General features: G+C 43.0%; 1 protein-coding gene across 6 annotated transcripts in view; it reads right to left on the bottom strand.

The window, feature by feature from the left end:
• hspg2 (heparan sulfate proteoglycan 2) overlaps window positions 1-22,850 on the bottom strand; it is a 528,081-nt gene that overhangs the window by 35,852 nt on the left and 469,379 nt on the right. For all 6 annotated transcript variants that reach the window (XM_068017554.1, XM_068017556.1, XM_068017557.1 and 3 more), the window contains 8 exons: window positions 21,900-22,002; window positions 17,272-17,381; window positions 14,595-14,703; window positions 12,524-12,622; window positions 9,408-9,629; window positions 7,732-7,976; window positions 5,606-5,777; window positions 1,582-1,704 (listed from right to left, as the gene is read on the bottom strand). In XM_068017554.1, the coding sequence (XP_067873655.1) occupies window positions 1,582-1,704; window positions 5,606-5,777; window positions 7,732-7,976; window positions 9,408-9,629; window positions 12,524-12,622; window positions 14,595-14,703; window positions 17,272-17,381; window positions 21,900-22,002 (1,183 nt within the window). The remainder of the gene's footprint in view (window positions 1-1,581; window positions 1,705-5,605; window positions 5,778-7,731; window positions 7,977-9,407; window positions 9,630-12,523; window positions 12,623-14,594; window positions 14,704-17,271; window positions 17,382-21,899; window positions 22,003-22,850) is intronic.

Here is a 22,850-nt window from a genome sequence, read left to right as displayed (position 1 = left end):
TGAGAGAGAGAGGGGCCCTCAGCACTTGGGAAACAACTAGATGATACGTAGAAAGTTTACCATTTGAGGGCAGCAGTAATCAGTTGAATCTTTCTTTATTTTTCACATCTACAAGTGGCAAGTGTGTGAAAGGAGACACTTATGTTCCAATTTCGCACTGCTGCAGTTGGCCTTGCAACTGGAGGAGATCAGAAACTCAGGCAACCTGGCACATGGATTTTTAATCATGTCAATGAGTGGTCGGGGAATTGTGTGTACAGCATTTCCCCGAGATTCTGATATGCAGCCAATGTGCCTGACTGCGGCACTTAATTGAGAATAACTGTGTGAGATTTTAACTGTCTCTTTTCAATGGCTATTAAAAGTTCAATGTATAATTACAGCGCCGCAACAGAAGGGCAAAGTGTCAGACACCATTTATTGCTGTGAAACTAGGTGGAAAAATTATATCTGCTAGCTTTTGAACTTGGAAAATCCTAAATGAGAAGGTACCATTTAACTTTTTCACTGGCACATACTCTCAATTAGTTTTAACTTTGGGTGACATCAACCAACTTTGCCCCCTTCAGCCTTTGTGAATACAACAGATGAAAAGCCTAATAGGAAATCAAACAGATTGCAAAAATGATTATTAAAAGATAACATGAATTTAAGCACTCTGTAAAATCCTGCAAATTAAGGGGAGGATTTGACGAGCCTCAGCTAGTGAGGACCAACCTTTCCTACTGAGAGGGCAGGCCAGAAATTCTGATCTACTGCCCAGGAATGAGCAGAGTCATGAGCAGTACACACCCAAGTTCCTGTTAGATGGTCATGGCAGGTATAGGGCTCTACTCGAAGTGGGCACCAAGACAATTCTCTCTCATGTCTCCAACTGTCCACTACATCCTCCAACACCTCAACATTAAAATTCTCTTCCTTGTGCTTATATCCCTTTATGATCGTTACCTCCCATTCTCTGCCATACAACCCTCCAAGGGCTCGGTTTTCCTGCAACTTTGGCCTCCTGTTCATTCTCCACTCCCTTCACACTGCATTAAGAGCCATGCCTTCAGCTATCTAGGCCCCATGCTTTCCAATCTCCTTCTTAATTCTCTCTGCCTCCCTTTCATCTTTTAAGGCCCTTCTTAAAACCCATCTCTTTCACAAAGCTTTCAATCATCCCTTCTCATTGTCTCGGTGTTCATTTTTGTCTCATTACTCTTCTGTGAAGTATCCTGAGAGATTTTTCTATGTTAAAGGGACTGTACAAATCCAAGTTGTTGTCCATAATAGTCAAATTCCTGAGTGGCTAAATAAATATCAACCTACAGTAAGGTTCTCCTTTACTAAACAGATGTACCATTCAGAGATAACTTCTCAACAACACAACTCTGAAAGCATCTGCATAACAATAATTAAAATAGATTATATCAAACATGCTCTTACATTTGTCAAAACATTAAAGAGACTCTTATGAGGATCATTGATTAGATCTTAGACCAACATTTCCTTCAGGATTTATAAAACATTTTTAAATGGCTCTAAGATACTGAAGAGTTGGAGATGGGATTGTGATGAAACCCTTCTCTCAGTCTGTACCTAGCTCGCAATACAATCCAGTATATCCCATTGGACACCAGCATTGGTTCTTCTCACAAGTCCCACCGTTCATGCATGGGTTCCCCTGCAGACACGTGTCCCGGAAGGTTTCACAGTTCTCGCCTAGAATCAGAGTAGAGTTGAAAGTAAACACCAGTTCTCACACATTAATCAGGATAAAACAAACACAGATCAACAATTGAAGGAGAAAGGGGCAATATCTGCCTCTGAATGTTAGGTTTTATGAGAAAAGGGCAACAATAACCTGGTGAATAAGACGAATAGAAAGCAGCAGCAATGGGTCTTTTAACCCTGATAATAACTGCAAGGCAGGAGGGGAGCTGATGTGAAGTGGGGTGGGGAGGGGTAGTGGTGGTGGTGGAGGAGGATTTGAGGCTGGGAATACCTGGAAACATGGGTTTCCCGCATGTCCTACTGAATTTAATGGCAGGCCCCATCTTGAATTATTTCAACAAGTTTCCCAGCTGCAGCTTGGCAGTTCATCTGTCTGTCAGGTAGGTTAGCAGAGGTGGGTGCAGGGGAGGCAGCCAGGGAGAGGAGTTGAACTAAGTCAGACATGAGGAGGGGAATGGGGGTGTCGGCCAATCACAGGTGTCCAATCGCACGGAGGTAAGCTTGCTGGGCGGGAGGAAAACACTCCTGTTCCTCCTGGCCCACAAGCAGTGCTGGAAAGGCACTTATCTGATGGATCCAGCCTGTCACACCTCTCTTCAGCTGCCAGGTTTCTACCAAAGCCCAGGAAACATGGCCCACAGGCATTAAAACTAAAAGTAAGTTAAATTGGAGGTATGCAGCCTCCTTACATTATTACATTGACCAACCTGCCTCCTGAGAGTGGGTTTGTGGCCCGCCCTGCCCCCGGCTTCCCATAAAACCAGAAGTAGGCAGGTTGGGATTCATTTATTTAACTCCTGCCCTCCTTGGGGATTAAATAATACCCTTTGTTGCTGCCAATGTGGTTTTAACATACGTTATTCATTGCAGCAGTTCTGTCAGTTGGCTTGAAGGATTGTCTTTCACTATAATACAAATCCAAAATCTTAAACTTTTCCTTTTAGATACATAGAGTGATACAGCACTGAAACAGGCCCTTCGGCCCACCAAGTCTGTGCCGACCATCAACCACCCACTTATACTAATCCTACATTAATCCCAAATTCCCTATCACATCCCCATCTTCCTTCAATTCTCCTACTTACGCCTTGGGCAATTTACCATGGCCAATTTACCTATCAACCTGCAAGTCTTTGGCTGTGGGAGGAAACCGGAGCACCCGGCCGAAACCCATGCAGTCACAGGGAGAACTTGCAAACTCCGCACAGGCAGTACCCAGAACCAAACCCGGGTCCTGGAGCTGTGAGGCTGCAGTGCTAACCACTGCACCACTGTGCCGCCCTAAATATTTTATACTGATATATTCTTATTTCCTCAGAGACTAATGTTTCATATCCTAGATTTATTGAGAAATGCGTTAAACAATATGGTATTTGCACATTTTGTAAATTTTGCCTCTGTAAATAAATAAAAATCTGCATTAATAGCTTTTATTTAAGTTTCCTAGATCATAAAATTGTAGAAATAATGAACATATCCAAATTATAAAATCATGTCAGTCCAGGTTAGAAAAGTAATTGTTACAGATAGAACAATTTTTGTCATGATCTGTTTTTGATTACCATTTATTTGTCTGGACAGTTTCTTTAAATGATTAAATGATAAATAAAATTTACAACCAAGATTTTTGAAACATTTTAAATTAATTTAATTAAAAAAACAAATCAAATGGATAGTCTGATGGATAATTTTACAATGAAGCTCAGATACTTTTAGTATTTAATTAAGGGGGGGCTGTCCTTTTTAGAATTCGAGGTTATGCTCTGTGACTATGTTTTCCAATGTAATATCTCAATGTCATCAGAATGTTATGGGACAACACTAATTGCGTCATGAAAATGTAACTCCATCACAAACACTGCATTGATTGCTTGCACGCCTTTAAATTACGCTTTATTCCTTCCTAAAATGGTAACATTCCCCGAGCCGAATTACTTAACATCAGACAGTCCAGATCAGTAGCAGTGACACCCACCAAAACCCAAAGTGTCACTCTGCTGCAGACTTTCCTGTGGACAGGGATCAAACCTCATTAGAACAGTGCACCAGACTGAGCTGAACTTAAACATTTCCCACAGTACCCTTCCTTTCGGTCTTTCCCAAGGGAGATCATAAATAAAGCCTATTTGTGCTAAATTGCAGTTGTTTTGAGGCAATAAATAGGAATTGACTGTCCAACTAATTTCATATAGAGATTTTATAATAAATAGAATTCCATACAGCCTCCTGCTCAGAAATGGACCATTGGCCCAACTGGTCTATTTATACTCCACATGAACCTCTTGCCACTCCTCTTCATCTAACCCTAGATCCTTCTAATCTTTTATCCCTTGTGTGCTAACTAATTTCCCCTTAAATGCATCAATACTATTCACCTCAACTACTCCCTGTGGTCGTGAGTTCCACATCCTAATCACTCTTGGGATAAAGAGGTTTCTCCTGAATATGTTATTGGATTTACTGGTGACTATCTTAAAATTACAATACACTGAAGACAGCCCCAGCCACTAGTTTTGGTCTCACCACACAAGTGGGAATATTCTCTCTATGTTTACCTTCATCAAGCCCCTTAATATTTTTTTTTTTTAAAGAGCTCTATTAGGTCACCCCTCAGCCTTCTGTTTTCTAGAGAAGGGAGCCCCAGCCTGTTCAGCCTTTCCCAATAAGCATATCCTCGCCGTCCTGGTATCATTCTTGTGAATCTTTTTAGCACCTTCTCAAGTGCCAGTATATTCTTTTTTTTATAACATGGAGAACAGAACCCCGTGTGGTCTAACCAAGGCTCTGTAGAAGTTAAACATAACTTCTCTGCTTTTCAATTCTCTCTCTCTGGAAATGAAGCCCAGTGCTTGTTCTGCTTCTTTTTTTTTAATGGCCTTAATAAACTGTCTAGTTACTTCTAGTGATTTCTATGTCTGTACTCCTAGATTCCATTGCTGCTCTATCCCATTTCCTCTTATCAAAGGAATATATGGCTGCCTTATTCTCCCTATCAAAATATAATACCTCACACTTATCTATTAGAAATTTGCCAATTAACCCCCCATTCTGAAAATTTATTATTGTCCTCCTGTATTTTGTCACTGTCTCCCTCAGTATTAACTATTAATCTCACCACTGTGGCATTGTCTGCACATTTTGAAATTGTACTTCCAATTCGAGTCCAAATCATTTATGTAAATGGTGAACTACAGTGGCTCCAACAGCGAACCTTGTGGAGGAACACTTCCTATCTTTTCCCAGTCTGAGCAGTTATCCTTAATCCCTACTCTCTCGTTTCTGTTCTGTAGGCAGCTTGCTATCCATTTTGCTACTTGTCTCCTGACACCACATGCTCTGACCTTGGCCATAAGTCTATGCAGTACTTTATCGAAGACCTTTTGAAAATCCAAACAAATTACATCTACTACATTACCCTCGTCTACTCTTTCTGTTACTTCTAGAACTATATAAAAAAAAGACGCGCTTAGTTCAAGTCAGATGGGATTGATCTGGACCCAGGGTGCTGAGGTCAAGGGCAATGTACAGGCTTAATCAGTCATCAAGGTCCCTGCATTTCTGGAAAAATAAGAATTGTGACTTTAACTGGGTAGACAATTGTCACTAGAGTCAGAATTTTAGCTCTGGTGTTACCAATAGCACAAGAGATGGACGATTTCCTCTATGGTGGCATCAAAATTACAAATCTGCCGATAAATGGGTTAATATTTTAATACAAAAATGCAATAGAAAATCGGGCCTGCACCTTCCAATATTACTTTACTCCAAACTGTCAAACTAATGTCAACCTGAGTAACTTTAAACCAGCTTTCATTAATTCCGATGCTACTTCCCACTGACACAAGAGCGGAATAAGACACAAGGCAGCTCATTTTTCCTGCAGACTCACCCTGATACTCATTTGTACAGATGCACTGATATTCATACTCTCCAGTTACTATACACCTTCCACCATGCAGGCAAGGCACACGGTCACACGGTGAGCTGTCGTAACACTGATCGACATTCAGGCTGTCTGTAAAGGTATAGGAGAGATCCACTTTTTTCCCATTAATGGACACCTGGTTAATGGAGAGAGATAGAATTACACAGAATGTAAAGCACAGAAATAGGCTACTTGGCCCAACCAGTTAATTCTCCACGTGAGCTCCCTCCTGTCTTTCATCATCTAACTCTATCAATATAACCCCATATTCCATTCTTCCATAAATGCTTATCTAGCCTCCCCTTAAATGCACCTATACTATTCGACATCCTGTGGAGTTCCGCATTCTCACCACTCTTTGGGTAAAGGGGTTTCTTCTGAATTCCCTATTGGAATTTTTGGTGTCTATCTTACATTAATGGCCTCTCGTTTTGCTTTTCCCCACAAGTGGAAACACTCTCTCAATGTCAACTCTGTCAAAACTTTTCATAATTTTAAAGGCCTCTGTTAGGTCCCCTTCAGAGCCTTCTCTTTTCAAGAGAGCGACTTAGCCTGTTCATCCTTTCCTGCTACTCCAAGTGTGGTGTAAACAAGGTTTGATACAAGTTTAACATAACTTCTTTTCTTCTCAATCCTATCTCTCTAGAAATAAACCTGAGTGCTTGGTTTGCTTTTTTTATGTGCTTATTAAACTGTGTCACTACTGTTGTATAATTGTACTCCCAGATCCCTCTTCTCCTCTACCCCATTTAGATTCTTACTTTCCAAGTGATATGTAACCTCCTTATATTTCTGACCAAAAATGTAATACTTCACATTTATCTGTGTTGAAATTAATTTACCAATTATATGTCCAATCTGCAAGCTTTTAATGTCTTCTTGTAATTTGTTGCAGTCCTCCTCAATGTTGACTAGCCCTCGTAATTTGGTGTTACCCGCAAATTTAGAAATTGTATTTTTGATTCCAACATCTAAATTATTAATATGAATTGTGAATAGTGGGCCCATTTTGCACCTTCTGTCACTCTGAATAGTTACCCTTTACCCCTGCCTCTCTATTTTCTGTCTTTCAGCCAATTGGCTATCCATTCTATTAACTGTCCCTTGACCTCATTCATTAGTTTATTCTGTGGTAACCTATTGACAGCCTTTTGAAAATCTAGATAAATTGCATCCACTGCAAGACCCTCGTGTACACTCTCTTTTACCTCTTCAAAATCCATGTAGACTATTTATGATGATATTTTTGGTGCAAGATGAGATGTGTAAGCTCAATGAAGTGTATGTATTAAAATAAAGTGACATCAATCTAAATGTTAAGAAAGGGGAGTATCAGTTATCACTCAAACTAAGACTAGAAAGGGATTGAATATATGGGGAGGAAGAGAGTCCAGATCTGCTTTCAATCAAATAGCAGGTGGTCCAGCTTTCGACCCTGAATCATTTTATTTTTTTCCAAATGGACCAAACAAATAAAGCTGGTTTTATTCAACTGAGGAATAATGTTTGATTTGAACCATATGGAGAGCAGCAAGCTCTACAACACTTACGCTCAGAGTTGGTTGGACATGAACTTGTGCCTACAATTTCCCACCACACAGTTTCATTCCTTTGTGTGGCACTGGCAATCCTATTTGCATAAAATTCCATTGAGTGCTATTTTAACACAGTCCTTCACACTTGTTTAAAATAAACCCATTCATTTAATCAGTGCACAACAGAATTTTACACAAATGGATTACTTTGTGCAGCACCAGAGGAAATTAAATCCAAAGGCAAGTTCCTGATCCAGGCCAGGTCGTTCGCCGGGCAGGGTGTTTTACTGGGGGGTTGGCGGTTAGGGTCAGTGGGGAGAGGAGAGTTGCAGAATAGATCAAGGCAGGCTGCTCTCAATGACCACTTACAGATTGATTATAGAGTGTGATAGAGAGGAGCCTGGGAGCGGTGGGCAAGTCCCTCCCATCTTCAGTCCATGGAATGGTGCTAAGCACACAGGAGAAAGTACACAACACAGATGTGTGATAATAAAAGGGCTCTCCTCCATCAATGGTAGAAATTGGCCTTGAGCTGTCCTTACTCCAGAGACTCACCTCAGCAATACAGCCATCAATCCCATCTGAGACATTTACTGCTTTGGGGAGAACTTCCGATCTAGGCACACCACCAAGGTACATAGGGCTTCGAAGATTAAGACCTTGGCTTTTGCCGGGAGAGACATTTCTGACCTCTTTCTCGCTATCAATAGTCAGCAAGCCGTCCCTGTTGTGCCGGTGTGCTTTCAATTTGTGCCATTTGTTGAGAGCCACTGGTTTTGCGCTCTGCAGAACAGCTAGTCCTGTGAAAATCCCAAGTGGGGTGAGATTGAGTAAGTGAACACAAGAATACATGCACTATATCAATGATATAAACGTTCCCTTCATAAAGAGCTGCAAACATAAAAAGCTGTTTTGTTCAGGAATTCAAGGGTCGGCTGAACAGTCACTTGACTGAGTTCTTTACTCCCAGTCAACAGGCTACTACACTGAGGTGCTCTGTAAAATATCTGAGGCTGAATGTTGAGGCTGTGTTACGGACATGGTTTACTAATACACAGTTGTTTTTCCCTTTAAATATTTGCGGTCATCGAGGTGAGGGGATTTGTCCTGGAAATGGAACATTTCCCATTCAGACACTCAGTGGCAGCACTAAGCAGTCTCAGGCTTGGATGAGCACAGTCTTCACCTCTGAAGAGGCCCCTTTACTGCACTAACAGCCAACGTGGGCACATGTACCCCCAAAATTCCTCCGGAAGTGTAGCAGAGCTGGACTCCCACACGGCAACAGCCAAAGTGCAGGGATGAGGTTATTTCCACAGCTCGGGTGGGTGGCAAACACCTGATTGGGCAGATCAAAGACACCCGCCTGTTGTGCTGGTGCCGTCACAGCAGCACACCCACCAGAGCCTCTTGAGAAATGGGAAGGGCTGAAGAACATGGTTACTTAGATTTGGAATGCTCCAAAGGGAGCAACATGCCAACATTTTGAAGGAAAGTAACTCCTCTGTTTATTTCAGGCACTGTAGGGTCCTTCCTAAGGCCTAATGTAGGACCAGTTCTCAATTGGCATGAGCCCCACTGGACCTCTGGGAAGGAATACTGACAGGAATCCTCAAGGCTCCCCCCCCTCCCCCCCCCCCCCCCCACCCAGACTCTCTTCTAGAAGAAGGGGAGCAGTTAGAAAAGACATCATCTCCCCCCAACACCCCCAAACTGGAATTTGGGATGAAGTGGAAATGGGGTGGAAGGAAGGCAGATCCTGGCTCCATTGCCAACCCCTCCCCCACCATGGGAGAACTCATCTTTCTGCACTTCCCCAAAAGCAGGGATTTCAGCTCCACAGGTGGTAATGTTCACTGCACCATAGGGCGGCAATCCGACAAAGGCTTTCATCTCATGGAGATAGGGAAAGTTCTACAAAGGGAAGCCGATCCTCCATGCCAGATTAACTCTGCTGATGAATGGTACTCCCATTGTTCTTCCTGCTGCCAGGTTCCATTCTGGTATCCTGCAATAGCTTCTTTTTTCAAGGCCACAGCTGCTTGGGGACTCAATGGATCCAACGGGCGAGGATCACAAACATGCAACTCCTACCCCCCACTCCCTCAGAAAAAGCGTACAATGCTTAAAGCCAGAGAAAACCAAACAGCAGGTTGTTGGGAGGAGCTCTGCACATGAAGGCTGAGCTACGTTAATGGAAGAAGTTATCAATCTGCTTAATCTTCACCTACCTGAGCCCAGGTCATAGCGGAACTCCACGTGTCCATTGAGCATGGCGACAGAGATGAAGTCATTCATTTTCATTCTCTTGCCACTGGTGTAGAACATGAGGCCGGTGAGTGAGCGAGGTTTGAAGTCCAGCTCAATTGTCAGCTCATTATGAACATTGGTCAGTGGTGGATATGCCACAAAAGAATCAGCTCCCCTGAAGGAAGGAGCTGTAATTAAGTCACCTGTGAGGCAACAAAAGGCAGGTAATGAGAGTCAGGTTTACAGTTTTGCAACCTACATAGTGCTGGTCAAAGCAAGGATACTGGGGAAGTAGTTCTACAGAAAGACTTGGATAGTCTGATACCCAAACAGTAGAAGTGCAGTGAGGCCACCACAGCTCAGATACCAATCTCCACTGACATTTTTCATTCAGGATTCTCCCACAACAGAGTAGATGCATCTTGTTTTTAATGTTTTGTCAAGTTATCTGCAGAGCAGGTGTGAAGACTGGCTTTGCTTCTGACAATGACTGCATCATGGAGATATGTGTAGAGTGCACTGCATTCTCTCACTTCTAATTGGAACATAGGGACAGCAGGAAGCCATTCAGCCCCTCAATCAGATGACAACAGATTTGTACCTCAACTCCATTTACCTGCCTTTGCTCCATAAACTTTGATGCTGCTACCCAATAAAAATCTATCAATCTCAATCTTGAAAACACCAATTATTCCACCATCCATGGCTTTTTGGGGCAAAGAATTCCAGATTTCTATTACCCTCTGTGTGAAAAAGTTCTTCCTAAATGGTCTTTTGATTCCTTTTTATCATTTTAAACACCTTGATTAGACCACCCCTCAACCTTCTATACTCAAGGGAAAACAAGTTATGTTAATGTGACCTGTTCTCATAGCTTATCCCTCTAAGCCCCTGATGGCTAAGAGGGATGTTGTGAGGCAGTTTGAAGAGGCTTTATTTTGGGCTAGGCTACTCTCTTTTCACTTCTTGGATCTTGATTTCACCACCACGGTGAACACCTTCACTTTGTCTGGATCCCATAAATAATCAATTTGGCCAATTTTAACCCAAATCCAAATGAGCACAAAACTGCCTACAACTTTTTAAAAATTCAAACATAATTTTACATTTATAATGCAGCACCCTGCTTTTGGAGTTTTTGTTGTGTAGTCACTGTAAGCCACTATCACAACTGCCTGCCTTTTTCACTTTACACTAGCTTGCACTGCTGGGCCTCACTGCAACCCATGTGGGAGGGAATCCTCTCTCAAAGCAGCTATAGGATTGTGTGGAAATTTAATCGCAAAATTCAGGCCAATGTGTTGTCCTCACCAAGCATAAAGCAAGTCGTCCTTTTATATTCCTTAACCTTCTGTGATCCTCACTACTTAGTAAATCAAGATAACATTTTAACCGATCTATTGCACATACTGTTGAAGTGCAAGCACTATCTAATACAGCAAGTTAAAGGAATCCATGACCAACACATTCATCACAGGACTAAAAAGCCTTGTGACCAGTATCATTTGTTCAGATTCATGATTATCTTCATCCTCTTCCCTAAACTTCTCTTTATCATGCTTCATTTCAAGGACCCTGCCTCTTTGCTGTTGTTGGCAGTTCACCACATAATAATACTTCAAGTTACACCTGAAGCACCTCTGTCCCTTGGGCACTCCTGGGATTCATTCACCTATTATTGCTGTTCCAATTCTCCCTTCTGCTGTAATAGCCAGATCTGCTAATGGTGCTCTCATCCTCATTCTGCCTGTCTTTAATCCTTTCATTGTATTAACGCCTGCGCGCAGTACCTGGACATTCCAAAATCTGATAATCATTGAGTCCTCTGAGTCTGAGTTTGTGTCACTGCGGAATGTCTCATTTGTTCCATAAATGCTGAAGGAGATGACTGTTTCTCCTGGAATTTTTCTCAAGGCAGCAGACATCTGATCCAACAGGGTCCCCCTCTCTGAGAATTGAACACCAGTTAGAACCAGGAGCCTGTCCATATGAGACACCTTTCACAATGCAGCAATTTAAATGCTCGGACTGATCCAGGGATCCTGAAATTGAATTTTGCCAATCTTTCATACAAGCTGCTGAAGTCCATGAAATATTCTTCCATGAAAAGATCATTTGTTTTCCAAAATCCATCAAATTATGACCATGCTTCAGAAGCATTTAACAAATCATCTTTCTTATAGATTTCATCCAAGAACTCTTATAGAAGGTCCAAACCTTAATCACTATCCAACTGATGGACATTCATCTCACAAAATACTTTACTTCTGATTTTACTTCTTGTAGGAAGTGTCAACACCAAGGCCAATCCTTGATTCCTCTTGGTACAGACCTAATCCATGTCCACATATTCACTTCATTCTTCTACTGGTCACATGATTCAGACTCAGAGAACATTGGAGGATAATCACACGTTGACAAATTACACTTGCTCTCTGCCAATTTCCACAATGGCCACTGGGATTGCAGTTTTCTGTCGGAATCTTTTTTCTTAGTTACCAACCTTTACCTTTAGGCAGCTGTCCTCTGCTACCATTTATATTCCAGAAAGTCAGTAGGTGAAGGACAGAACTGCAGCCAATCTTTACACACTTTTATAAACATTTATTTGCGGAGTTACACATTACAAGCATGCACCTCCTAAGCCCACAACCACAGTTTCAGTCTGTGCTGAATTGGGGAACAAGTGAAACCCCACAGTTAGTACCTACTACCTGCATTCAATTAAACGCAATTAATATACGTCTTCTGAAGTTGAGGGCAATGCACATCATTAGGGCAAAAGAATTCAAGCTTGGTTTTGCACAGGGCCTTTGCTGTGCCTGATCTTGGAGTAGCAGGAGCTCACATTTGTTGACAAAAATGGAGTGTTCTATTTCCCAATGAAATCCCACCAACAAAATAAAGGTGATTTTTTTTTTAATGAAAAAAGTAAAGGTATTTGGAATCATTTTGATTTCATTATGAGCTCTGAGATATTCATAATTTCAATATGTCAACATTAAAAAAACAGCTATCTTGTAGCTGAAACATTATTTATTGTTAACTGTGGGATAACTTTCTGGACTTGTAACTAAAACGAAAAAGGGAGACTCACCATCCATACATTTTGGCCCTCGTTTGCCCAGGTGGCATCGGCAGTTGTACCCAAGGCCATCTGGTCTGTTCACACAAGTTGCATCTGACCCACAGGCCTCTGCAGACCCAAACCACAAACAGGCATCGTCAACATCACCATAGAACTCTGACATTAGACTTTTCTAAACAGAGACTTTTTTCTCTTTAGCTCTTCCAAATTACATTAGTGTAAAACTCTTCAGGTGAGAGGTCAGGCATCTGTCTTGCTTGTTAGTCCTTTGCCAACAGTTGTTGCATAAATAGCCAATGGAATCTGTTCATCACCTTCTTAAAGGTGTGGGCCAGAATTTTACTCACCCTCCTCCCCCACTACGGGAAACAGGGGCGGGCATAAAATCTTGTAGGATGGCAGGGGTGCTGTGCCCATGCCTACCCACCCCTGCTGGTATATTACCAATGGCGGGAGAGGTGGCAGGCGGCCTCCCTGCCCTTTGGCCAACTGAGGCCCCTGAGGGACTCTGCCTGCCACTGCTGGTATTTTATCTGCAGCGATTAGGCCACCTGAGGAGACTGCCCAGTGATACCTTGCAGCCAACTTGTGGATGGAGGGGCCCTCCAGATTCTGCCCCACGGAGGGCATCCCTCTCTTCCCTCTCCCCCACCCCACCCAATCAACATGGGCCGTCCCTGCTGGAGAATCCACCGCTGCCCTCTCAAATCGAACACCCCCCACAACCCTTCTTGCCGGGGCCTGACAGATTGGCCCTGGTGAGCCCCAACCCCACTTACCTGTTCTGAGGCCAGCATCCATTGTGGCTCTTTTCGCTGGGTGCAGTCCCAGCAGTGGCCACCGCTCCTGGTGGTGCTGCTGGGACTGAAGATTGGATGGCCCTCTGATTGGCCTATAGCTCTTGGAGGCGGGACATCTTGCCTCAGAGGGGTGGAAGCCACAACTGCAGGCAATTAATATGCAAAAATAGCAGCGTGGGGCTTCCTGGCCTGAAGGCGGTGGCTTTCCACTCCGGTTTTCTAGCGGGGCCACCACCTCATTTTAAATTCTGGCCATGGTTCAGAACAGGAGTTTATTGCATGGAGAATAGAGAAGACAGACCTGTCCCTACCACTCTAGCAGTAGGGTTCCCATATCTGGGATTCTTGTTGGATGGCATTCTTAATTTGTGAAACAAATGGCCACTAACCATTTTTAGTAATCATCCTTGTAGTTACTAAATCTCTGCCCAGCACAGTGACCTCCCTGACCCAATGACCTCAGAAAAGAAACGACACTTATTTTCTCAAACCTTCTTTGGTCTTTTCAAGTTTACAATCAGATAATCAGCAGTTGGATAATCTGGTTCAACTCCCATCTTCAAAGACAACTGCTTGCCCACAAAGAGATGCTGCGACAATGCAGGAAAATTAAAAAGAACTTGCATTTATAAAGCACCTTTCTCATCCTCATGATGTCGCAAAGCACTTCACTGCCAATTAGTTCTTTTTGAAATGCAGTTACTGTCCTGATGGCAAACACATCAGCCAATGTGTGCACAGCAAGAGATAAATAACCAGTTAATCTGTTTTGATTGTGTTGATTGAGGGATAAATGTTGACCAGGACACCAGGAAAAATGTCCGGCTATTTCATACCCAACCGAATCAGCCAAAGAGAGCTTTAGTTGAACTAGATCATCCAACTGTTGATTATCTGATTGTAAACTTGAAGAGACCAAAGAAGGTTTGAGAAAATGGCACTTCTGACAATGCAGCACTTCCTCAGTATTGCACTAGAGTGTCAGCCTAGATTAGTTGCTGGAGTGGGTCTTGAACTCACAACCTCTGACTCAGTTTGCCGAGCTGACACTCTGAAACCAAAAGCTCACCTCCATCCAGTGGAGAGTACTCAGTCATTGTGGGCAGTCTTTCTCCAGCTGTTGAGTTTCAGTTATTTTGAAAGAGATGAGATATTATGTTCCCTTTCTGATAATCAAAACCAGATGATGCTACCCAAGTATTATTATTACCCGAGCAATATTATTATCCGTGATATACTATGTTCAGTAGTGCCACCAGCAGCTCTCAATGCACATTTACCTGGGTGACAGTGTAGAGCCTGTGAATGTTCGCAGTTACTTCCAGTATATCCCCTCCTACAATAACACACATAACTGCTGGTCTCAGAGTCAACACATTGACCTTCATTCTGAAAGAGAAAGCATCAGTCACTTAATTAATAAATGAGAAATCCTCAATATTGATATCAATCTACAATAACAATGATTAATTAGTTGTAGCAATATTATTCAGTAATGCTCCTCAACTGCACATATCTCTGGAATTTAACATAAAAGCAAAGTACTGCAGATGCTGGAAATCTGAAATAAAAGCAAGAAATGCTGGAAATACTCAGCAGGTCTGAGAGCATCTGTGGAAAGAGAAGCAGAGTTAACGTTTCAGGTCAGTGACCCTTCTTCAGAACCCAGTTCCCATTTCTTGTTTTTATCTGGAATTTAGCAATTGCACTGAGTTAGGTTTAACATCAGGTGTGCAAAATTCTGCATACATTCAAACATCTTTGTTGTGCACACTGGTGAACGATTTGAGACACCAGTAAGTAAGGACGTTTAACTGGAGCGATTTCAAAGAGCCTCATATCTTGCACCACTACATGATTGCTGATCAGATTAATAACAAATAACTAACATGGGGTGAGGACTGTATATTTTGCGATACACAAGGCATTACAAATGTGTGGGACAGGCTGGGTGGACGAGAGGACGTTTACCGGTGTGCCATTGTTCATATGTTCATATATTTACTTGCCTTTGCCAAGTCAGAACATCACAATCTGGAGTGTAAGGAACTAGTTTACTGGAAGAGACACAATTCCTTATTAACATCCTTTTACTCCAATGAGATTTATTTTAATTGACAAGGAAACAAAGGCCTTTAAAAATGGAGAACCGATTGTCTTTGCAGTTTAATTAGAGACATTGAGTTTTTCAGCCTTGAAATGAAACACCTGGCGAGTGGTCTCAGAGGCACATAAACTGAATAGGAAAGGTTAATCCATAATATTACTTTCAATTGAGAGACTAGGACATGGGGACAAAGGTTGAAACTAATAGCATGGATATTAAGACCCCTTTCCTATCCTGAGTGGCGTGAAACAGGGCTGTGTTCTCGCATCCACACTTTTTGGGATTTTCTTCTCCCTGCTGCTTTCACATGCGTTCAAGTCCTCTGAAGAAGGAATTTTCCTCCACACAATATCAGGGGGCAGGTTGTTCAACCTTGCCCGTCTAAGAGCGAAGTCCAAAGTACGGAAAGTCCTCATCAGGGAACTCCTCTTTGCTGACGATGCTGCTTTAACATCTCACACTGAAGAGTGCCTGCAGAGTCTCATCGACAGGTTTGCGGCTTCCTGTAATGAATTTGGCCTAACCATCAGCCTCAAGAAAACGAACATCATGGGGCAGGACGCCAGAAATGCTCCATCCATCAATATTGGCTACCATGCTCTGGAAGTGGTTCAAGAGTTCACCTACCCAGGCTCAACTATCACCAGTAACCTGTCTCTAGATGCAGAAATCAACAAGCGCATGGGAAAGACTTCTACTGCTATGTCCAGACTGGCCAAGAGAGTGTGAGAAAATGGCGCACTGACACGGGACACAAAAGTCCGAGTGTATCAAGCCTGTGTCCTCAGTACCTTGCTCTATGGCAGCGAGGCCTGGACAACGTATGTCAGCCAAGAGCGACGTTTCAATTCATTCCATCTTTGCTGCCTCTGGAGAATACTTGGCATCAGGTGGCAGGACCGTATCTCCAACACAGAAGTCCTCGAGGCGGCCAACATCCCCAGCTTATACACACTAGTGAGTCAGCGGCGCTTGAGATGGCTTGGCCATGTGAGCCGCATGGAAGATGGCAGGATCCCCAAAGACACATTGTACAGCGAGCTCGCCACTGGTATCAGACCCATCGGCCGTCCATGTCTCCGCTTTAAAGACATCTGCAAACGCGACATGAAGTCCTGTGACATTGATCACAAGTCGTGGGAGTCAGTTGCCAGCATTCGCCAGAGCTGGCGGGCAGCCATAAAGACGGGACTAAAGTGTGGCGAGTCGAAGAGACTTAGCAGTTGGCAGGAAAAAAGACAGAGGCGCAAGGGGAGGGCCAACTGTGTAACAGCCCCGACAAACAAATTTTTCTGCAGCACTTGTGGAAGAGTCTGTCACTCTAGAATTGGCCTTTATAGCCACTCCAGGTGCTGCTCCACACACCACTGACCACCTCCAGGCGCTTACCCATTGTCTCTCGAGACAAGGAGGCCAAAGAAAGATGGGGACTTGGAATGGACTGTCAGATAGAGTGCTTTCAGTAAAAACCTTAGAATTGTTTGAGAAACAATTTGCTGTAGCACTGACGGGGAAGAGACTATGGAATCTCTCTGAATGGAGGAATTAAGATGGCTGGCTTCTCTGAATGGGCCCAGTTGCTTCTCCTGACCTGGGGGAGCCAAAAATGAGAGAATAGGTGACGGCATGCCAGGCTCGTGGATTTCCGACTGGAGGATTGACTGGCAGAAAACCGAAAGGATGTTGCCTCCCTCCAGCCTCTCGGCCAGGAAATGACATGTAGGGTGGGATGATTTTAAAGAAGGGACATGAAAATGCAGCAACAAACCCCCTCGTTCTGTGAAAAGAAATTATCACTTGACAACCAATCACCGAATCATCACCTAAACAATATCGCTGAGGTCTTGTACCTTGCAAGGATTGTCTTTGCAGGTTGGGCAGTTGGATATTCCCCTAGCTTTTAGTTCCGGAGCTGAGAAGATCACCTCATCACCTTGAATTATGAGCTGACGGATACAGCCTAATTAGAGGGAAGAGCGAATCAGCAGGTTAAATATTGATCACGTGTATTATTAATTCCACAAATATATCTGGTAATTTTCACCAAGAGCTTTGTTTTTCATAACTGATTACAGAAGACAAAGGTATATAAAATGTTTTCCATTCCCATATACTGCCACTAAAAACAACACAACGGTCTGTGCGAGCTCTCTGAATGGAGATAACTCAATGGCTGTCTGACATCATTCCCACTACCCTGTCTTATTGTTTGTCATCAGGGAAACTCGAAATAAATATCAATGCCTGAAAATGCAATAATAATACAAGAGGAGTTTTATTGACCATCTTAATATTTAAATTTGGGGGATATTTTATGGTGAAAAGGGATGAGCCCAAAAGAGTAAGGATTTGGTTACTGAGTTCATTTATTAGACCTAACTGTGGCCTGACTTAGCTCCTTTGAGCAGAGTACATTAGCAAGCACAGGTCTCACTGCTAGCACTGAGCACATGCATCTGTCCCACAGCAAATAGGGGCGTAAAGCAGTTTTGGGATGCCTGTCAAACAGAGCAAGTGAAATACGGCTTACAAAGTAATTGGCTGCATTCTGAGCCTTCTCTCTGGTGGTCGACACAATAGGAATTCCTCTGAAACTATCACAGCAAACCTGCACAGGAGGAGGGAGGAGGCGGAGAAGATCGGGTATTACATAAAATATACGGCACAGAAACAGGCCGTTCAGCTCTTTCAGTCCATGCTGGCATTTGTGCCCCATTCGAGCCTCCTCCCATCCTTCTTCACTGTGATGGTGGGGTGTGACAGGGTGGTGTGACCCCACGTCTCCCACCATCATAATCACACATTCGCTCTGGTCCTGCCAGGTCAGGGAGTTAAAATCATCCCCAATAGCTTAATCTCTGGTCGCTCGCCTAAGGCAACAGAGAAGAGCTGGACCACTAGACCACTAGCAGGAAAAAAATAGGAAAAGATGGCCAATACCATTGCTTGATCCTCCACCAATACAGTTGGAGTTGCTATGAACAAAATGTCTTGCCTTAAAAAGGTGCGTCATTGCCCGAGTTTGGATAACCATGCCAACAAAATTAACAATGTGGGTTTTAACTCGGGTTGAGATTGGTGTGTTGGGAGCTCAAAGTGGGCGGTGCACCCGAAAGTCACTACGGAAGTGAGCACCAGCCTATTTTCATGGATGGGCCTCATTTAAATCTGTCTCCTACTTGGAGAGAATGACATCAGGGCCAGCAGGCGAAAAGAAGAATTAGGCCGAGAGCCGGACCCAAGGGTATGTAAAGTGCTTAAGGGTGGGGGGTTGCAGAGCTGATGTCGGTCAGGAGGGCCAGACAAGACTGAAGATACGGAGGCCAGGGATTACTTGAAGGGCCTGGGAAACTCCTGCTCATCCCAGTCGACAAGGATTCCACATAGAAGTCAAATTTGTAAATTTACCTTGACCTTTTCCCATGAATCGCACCACCATAGAGCTGTCAGGGTTGGCCCCATGTGGGCCTCCCAAATCCATGAGTTAGAAACATTATGGGATGTGACTTTTCCACATAAAGGCAGCCCCTACCTGCCTTGAGCGGGTGACCCATCTATGCTGGTTTTAAGGTAAGCTATGATTTTTTTAAAATGTATTCATGGGATGTGGGTGTTGCTGGAAAAGCTAGCATTCATTGCCCATCTCTAATTGCCCTTGAGAAGGTGGTGGTGAGCTGCCTTCTTGAACCGTTGCAGTCTATGTGGTGTAGATTCACTCAAAGTGCGGTTAGGGAGGGAGCTACAAGGTTTTGACCCAGCAACAGTGAAGGAACGCTGATATAGTTCCAAGTTATGATGGTGTGAGACTTAGAGGGAACTTGCAGGTGGTGGTGTTCCCATTCACTTACTGCCCTTGTCCTTCTAGGTGGTATAAGTTGCAGGTTTGGAAGGTGTTGTCGAAGGAGGCTTGGTGCGTTCCTGCAGTGCGTTTTGTAGATGGTACACACAACAGACGGATTTATACAACTGAGTGGCTTGCTAGGACATTTCAGAGGACAGTTGAGAGTTAAGCACATTGTTGTGGGTCTGGAGTTACATATAGGCCAGCCTGGGTAAGGACAGCAGATTGCCTTCCCGAAAGGACATCAGGGAACTGGTTGGGTTTTACGACAATCCAGTAGGTTCATGGTCACTATTACTGAGATTAGCTTTATATTCCACATTTTTTTTTAATTAGCTGAATTTAAATTCCCCAGCTGCTGTGGTGGGATTTGAACTAGAGCATGGCTACCTGACCCGAACCCGACGGGACCCGACGACACGTGTCTGGTTCCGTTCAGGTCAGGTTGCTCTTCCGGGTCAGGTTGCCCTTCCAGGTCCGGTATTCTGGCTCAGGTCGGGCCAGGTCGGCCACACTCTAACAACCTTGCGTTACAATTGTGTTAGTAAATCATAGGAAACCGCAGATCTTTTGAAGTGTGCTTCCTACTCTGCTTGGTATTTCAACTTACTGTGTACTAATCAATTAACGGTTCTTGCGTATGTTGTAGCAGAACTCAGCTCCAGGCTCATATTATCTGGTTAGCCCTTTCTTGCCCTTTCCGGATTCTAGGGGTGTTGAAGGTCTTTGTGTTTTAATCTTAATGAAATATTTACAATGTAATCAGTTGCTGCACTGTTATGTAATAAGATGTTTTTCATGAGTTCTATTTTTCTTTGACACAAATTTAACCGTTTTGTGTTTTGGTTTATCTCTTGGTTTTCCTTCGCGTTTTGTATTCTTGGCGACAAAAGCAGTACAACAGCTTCAATCTGCATTAATAGGAATGTGGCCCTTTCCTTTCATTGCACAGTTTTCAAATGAATTGACAGCACCCTGTTAGGGGTTGGCAAGATTTCTCGTGCCTGCCTCAAAACATATTGTATTGAATAAAGAATGTAAAGTAAAGGAGGCTTGTAAGGTACGAGATTTAAAATGGAAATACAATGAATTATGCTCTGAATTTGGAATATATTTAATTAAGTGTCAGACCTGATAAATCGCTTTTAGTTTAATGTGGTTTCAGTGTTTATGGATAATTAATGAAATTAAGAGGCATTTTTATGTACAAAGCTGGGCATTAGTACTTAATAGTTGATATATAATTTTGAATATATTTTAATTTCTTAATTCATGTGACACTGCTAAATATGAAGCAGTCTTAAATCAGTTAACATTTTTGTTTGCAAAATCTGACCTACTGGATTAAAATATTAAATCAAGGAGAGAAATTTCAAAGATTACTGGACTAGTAATCCAGAGGTCTGGACTCATGATCCAGTGACAGCCAGGACATCAAGGTGGGAAACACTCCGCACTTGTCTGCAGTGAGTGATTCCATTGAAGGTAGAGCACAACCTCTTTAATATAGGAATGTATATTTTATAATTAATCACTCAGGACCTTCCCAGTCTCGGCATCTCAGCTGCTCACTGGATAAACTTGCAGCAAGTGTTTCAACCTGTAAAGCAGGAGTCTAGGTAATGTATAATGATATTTTCTGAGCCTTCGGGCAAGGCTGTATTTATTTTAAGCAATACAGATACTGGTACAGTGTGGGCCAACCTGTCTGGGCACAACTCCATGGGTTTCTGTTTAACTAGTGACCAAACAATCACTAACTTCTATGGTAACAATCTTCAGCTCATCACCTCGGGTACGTGGCTCCAATCTTAATGTACTATTTCAACAACCTTTCAAGTCCAGTTACAGTTTTTGTTGCTTATCTGCGCAAGCTTAAAAAGTGAAAAGCGGAAGCTAGGTTAATTGAACATTCCAGTGGTCGGGTCGGGTGCAGGAAAAAAATGAAAGGACTCGGGCCGGGTTGGACTCGGGTCGGATGTGGTTCTGTCCGGCTCAGGTCAGGTTTCATTTGCAGACCCGAGCAGGTCTTTAATTTGAACTCTAATCTCTGGATTATACCTTAATGTATATGCACGGTAGGATCACGAAAACAAGATGCACATTTGTTCAATTAATAAGTAAATCAATCAAAAACTGAGAAAACTATTTAAAGCAAACGGGAAAGAGATTGGGCCGAATCTCCCCTGGCATACAAGATAGACATGAAGTGATTAATTATTGATTCAGCATCACAATACTTACTGTTTTAGGCCATTGAAGCTATAAATAATTGAATCTAGATGTTGGGTAGATGGATGCTGTTAGTGGAGGGAAGCCAGTATTTACATTCTTGCCATGGTTATCTCTTGGCGTTTCCCTGGTAGACTAATGGTGGGGTGCAGGACAGCTGTTTCCTGATGATTGGAGGTGGCTCACACACAAACTTTGATCTTTAGGAGCAAGCCTTGCAACCCCAAGTCACTAAATTTTGGAAGGGAGTCACTCCACCTTGAGATACATGGGGTTGTGCTGCATGTGAGGGCATGGATGTCACAGGAGCTGCTAACAAAGGATCTCGGTGATCTTTTTAACACTTGACTTCAGGACCCGTTACCGCAAGACCCTGTACAGCCACTTTCTGAATATCTTTCTTACCCATAAACCCACGGTCACTTCCAGTTACTTTAGAAATGTTATCAAAATGAGGATATCCACCAATATACAGCTCTTCATTCAAATCCAGGCCTCGGAAATTACCCTAAAGTGAAAGAGTAAAATACTTTAATGGGACAAAATAGAAACATGAGGAAATTAACCAAAATTCGCTGCTTCCTGTCACCCAACCAATTTCATATCCATGTTGCTAATGTCCCTTTTAGTCTATGAGCTATAACTTTACTCATAAGTCTGTTGTGCGACACTTTATCCAATGTCTTTTAGAAGTCCATGTACATCACATCAACAGCATTACCCTCATCAATCTTCTCTGTTACCTCTTCAAAGAATTCCAGCAAATTAAACACAATTTGTCTTTCACAAAACCGTGCTGGCTTTCCCTAATTAACCTGTATTTGTCCAAGTGACTATTAATTTTGTCCCGAATGATCGTTTCTAGAAGCTTCCCCACCACCCAGGTTAAACTGACTGGCCTCTAGTTGCTGGGTTGTCTTTACACCGGATTTTGCACGAGGGTGCAATGTTTGCAATTCTCCAGCCCTGTGACACCAGCCCTGAGTCTAAGGAAGACTGGAATTTCCATTCTCACTTCCTTCAGTATCCTTGGATGCATCCCATTGGTCTTGGTATCTTATCAACTTTAAGTACAGTTAGCTTATCCAATACCTCTTCCTTATCAATGTTAAACCCTTAACGTGCCTGAATTATCTCCTCCTTCACCATGACCTGTGCAGCACCTTCTTCCTTGGCAAAGACAGATGCAAAGTATTCATTTAATACCTCAGCCATGCCCCTTGCCTCCATGCGTAAATCCAGTTTTTGGTCCCTAATTGGCCCCACTCTTTCTTTTACTACGTTTACTATTAATATGCCTATGGAAGTCTTTTTGATTCCTTTTTATATTAGCTGCCAGCCTCTTTTCAGACTCTC

Source organism: Heterodontus francisci, chromosome 37, assembly GCF_036365525.1.
Source record: "Heterodontus francisci isolate sHetFra1 chromosome 37, sHetFra1.hap1, whole genome shotgun sequence".
NCBI classification, from domain to species: domain Eukaryota; kingdom Metazoa; phylum Chordata; class Chondrichthyes; order Heterodontiformes; family Heterodontidae; genus Heterodontus; species Heterodontus francisci.
The sequence above is the reverse complement of the archived record's forward strand: the minus strand, read 5'-3'. Positions and strand labels throughout refer to the sequence as shown.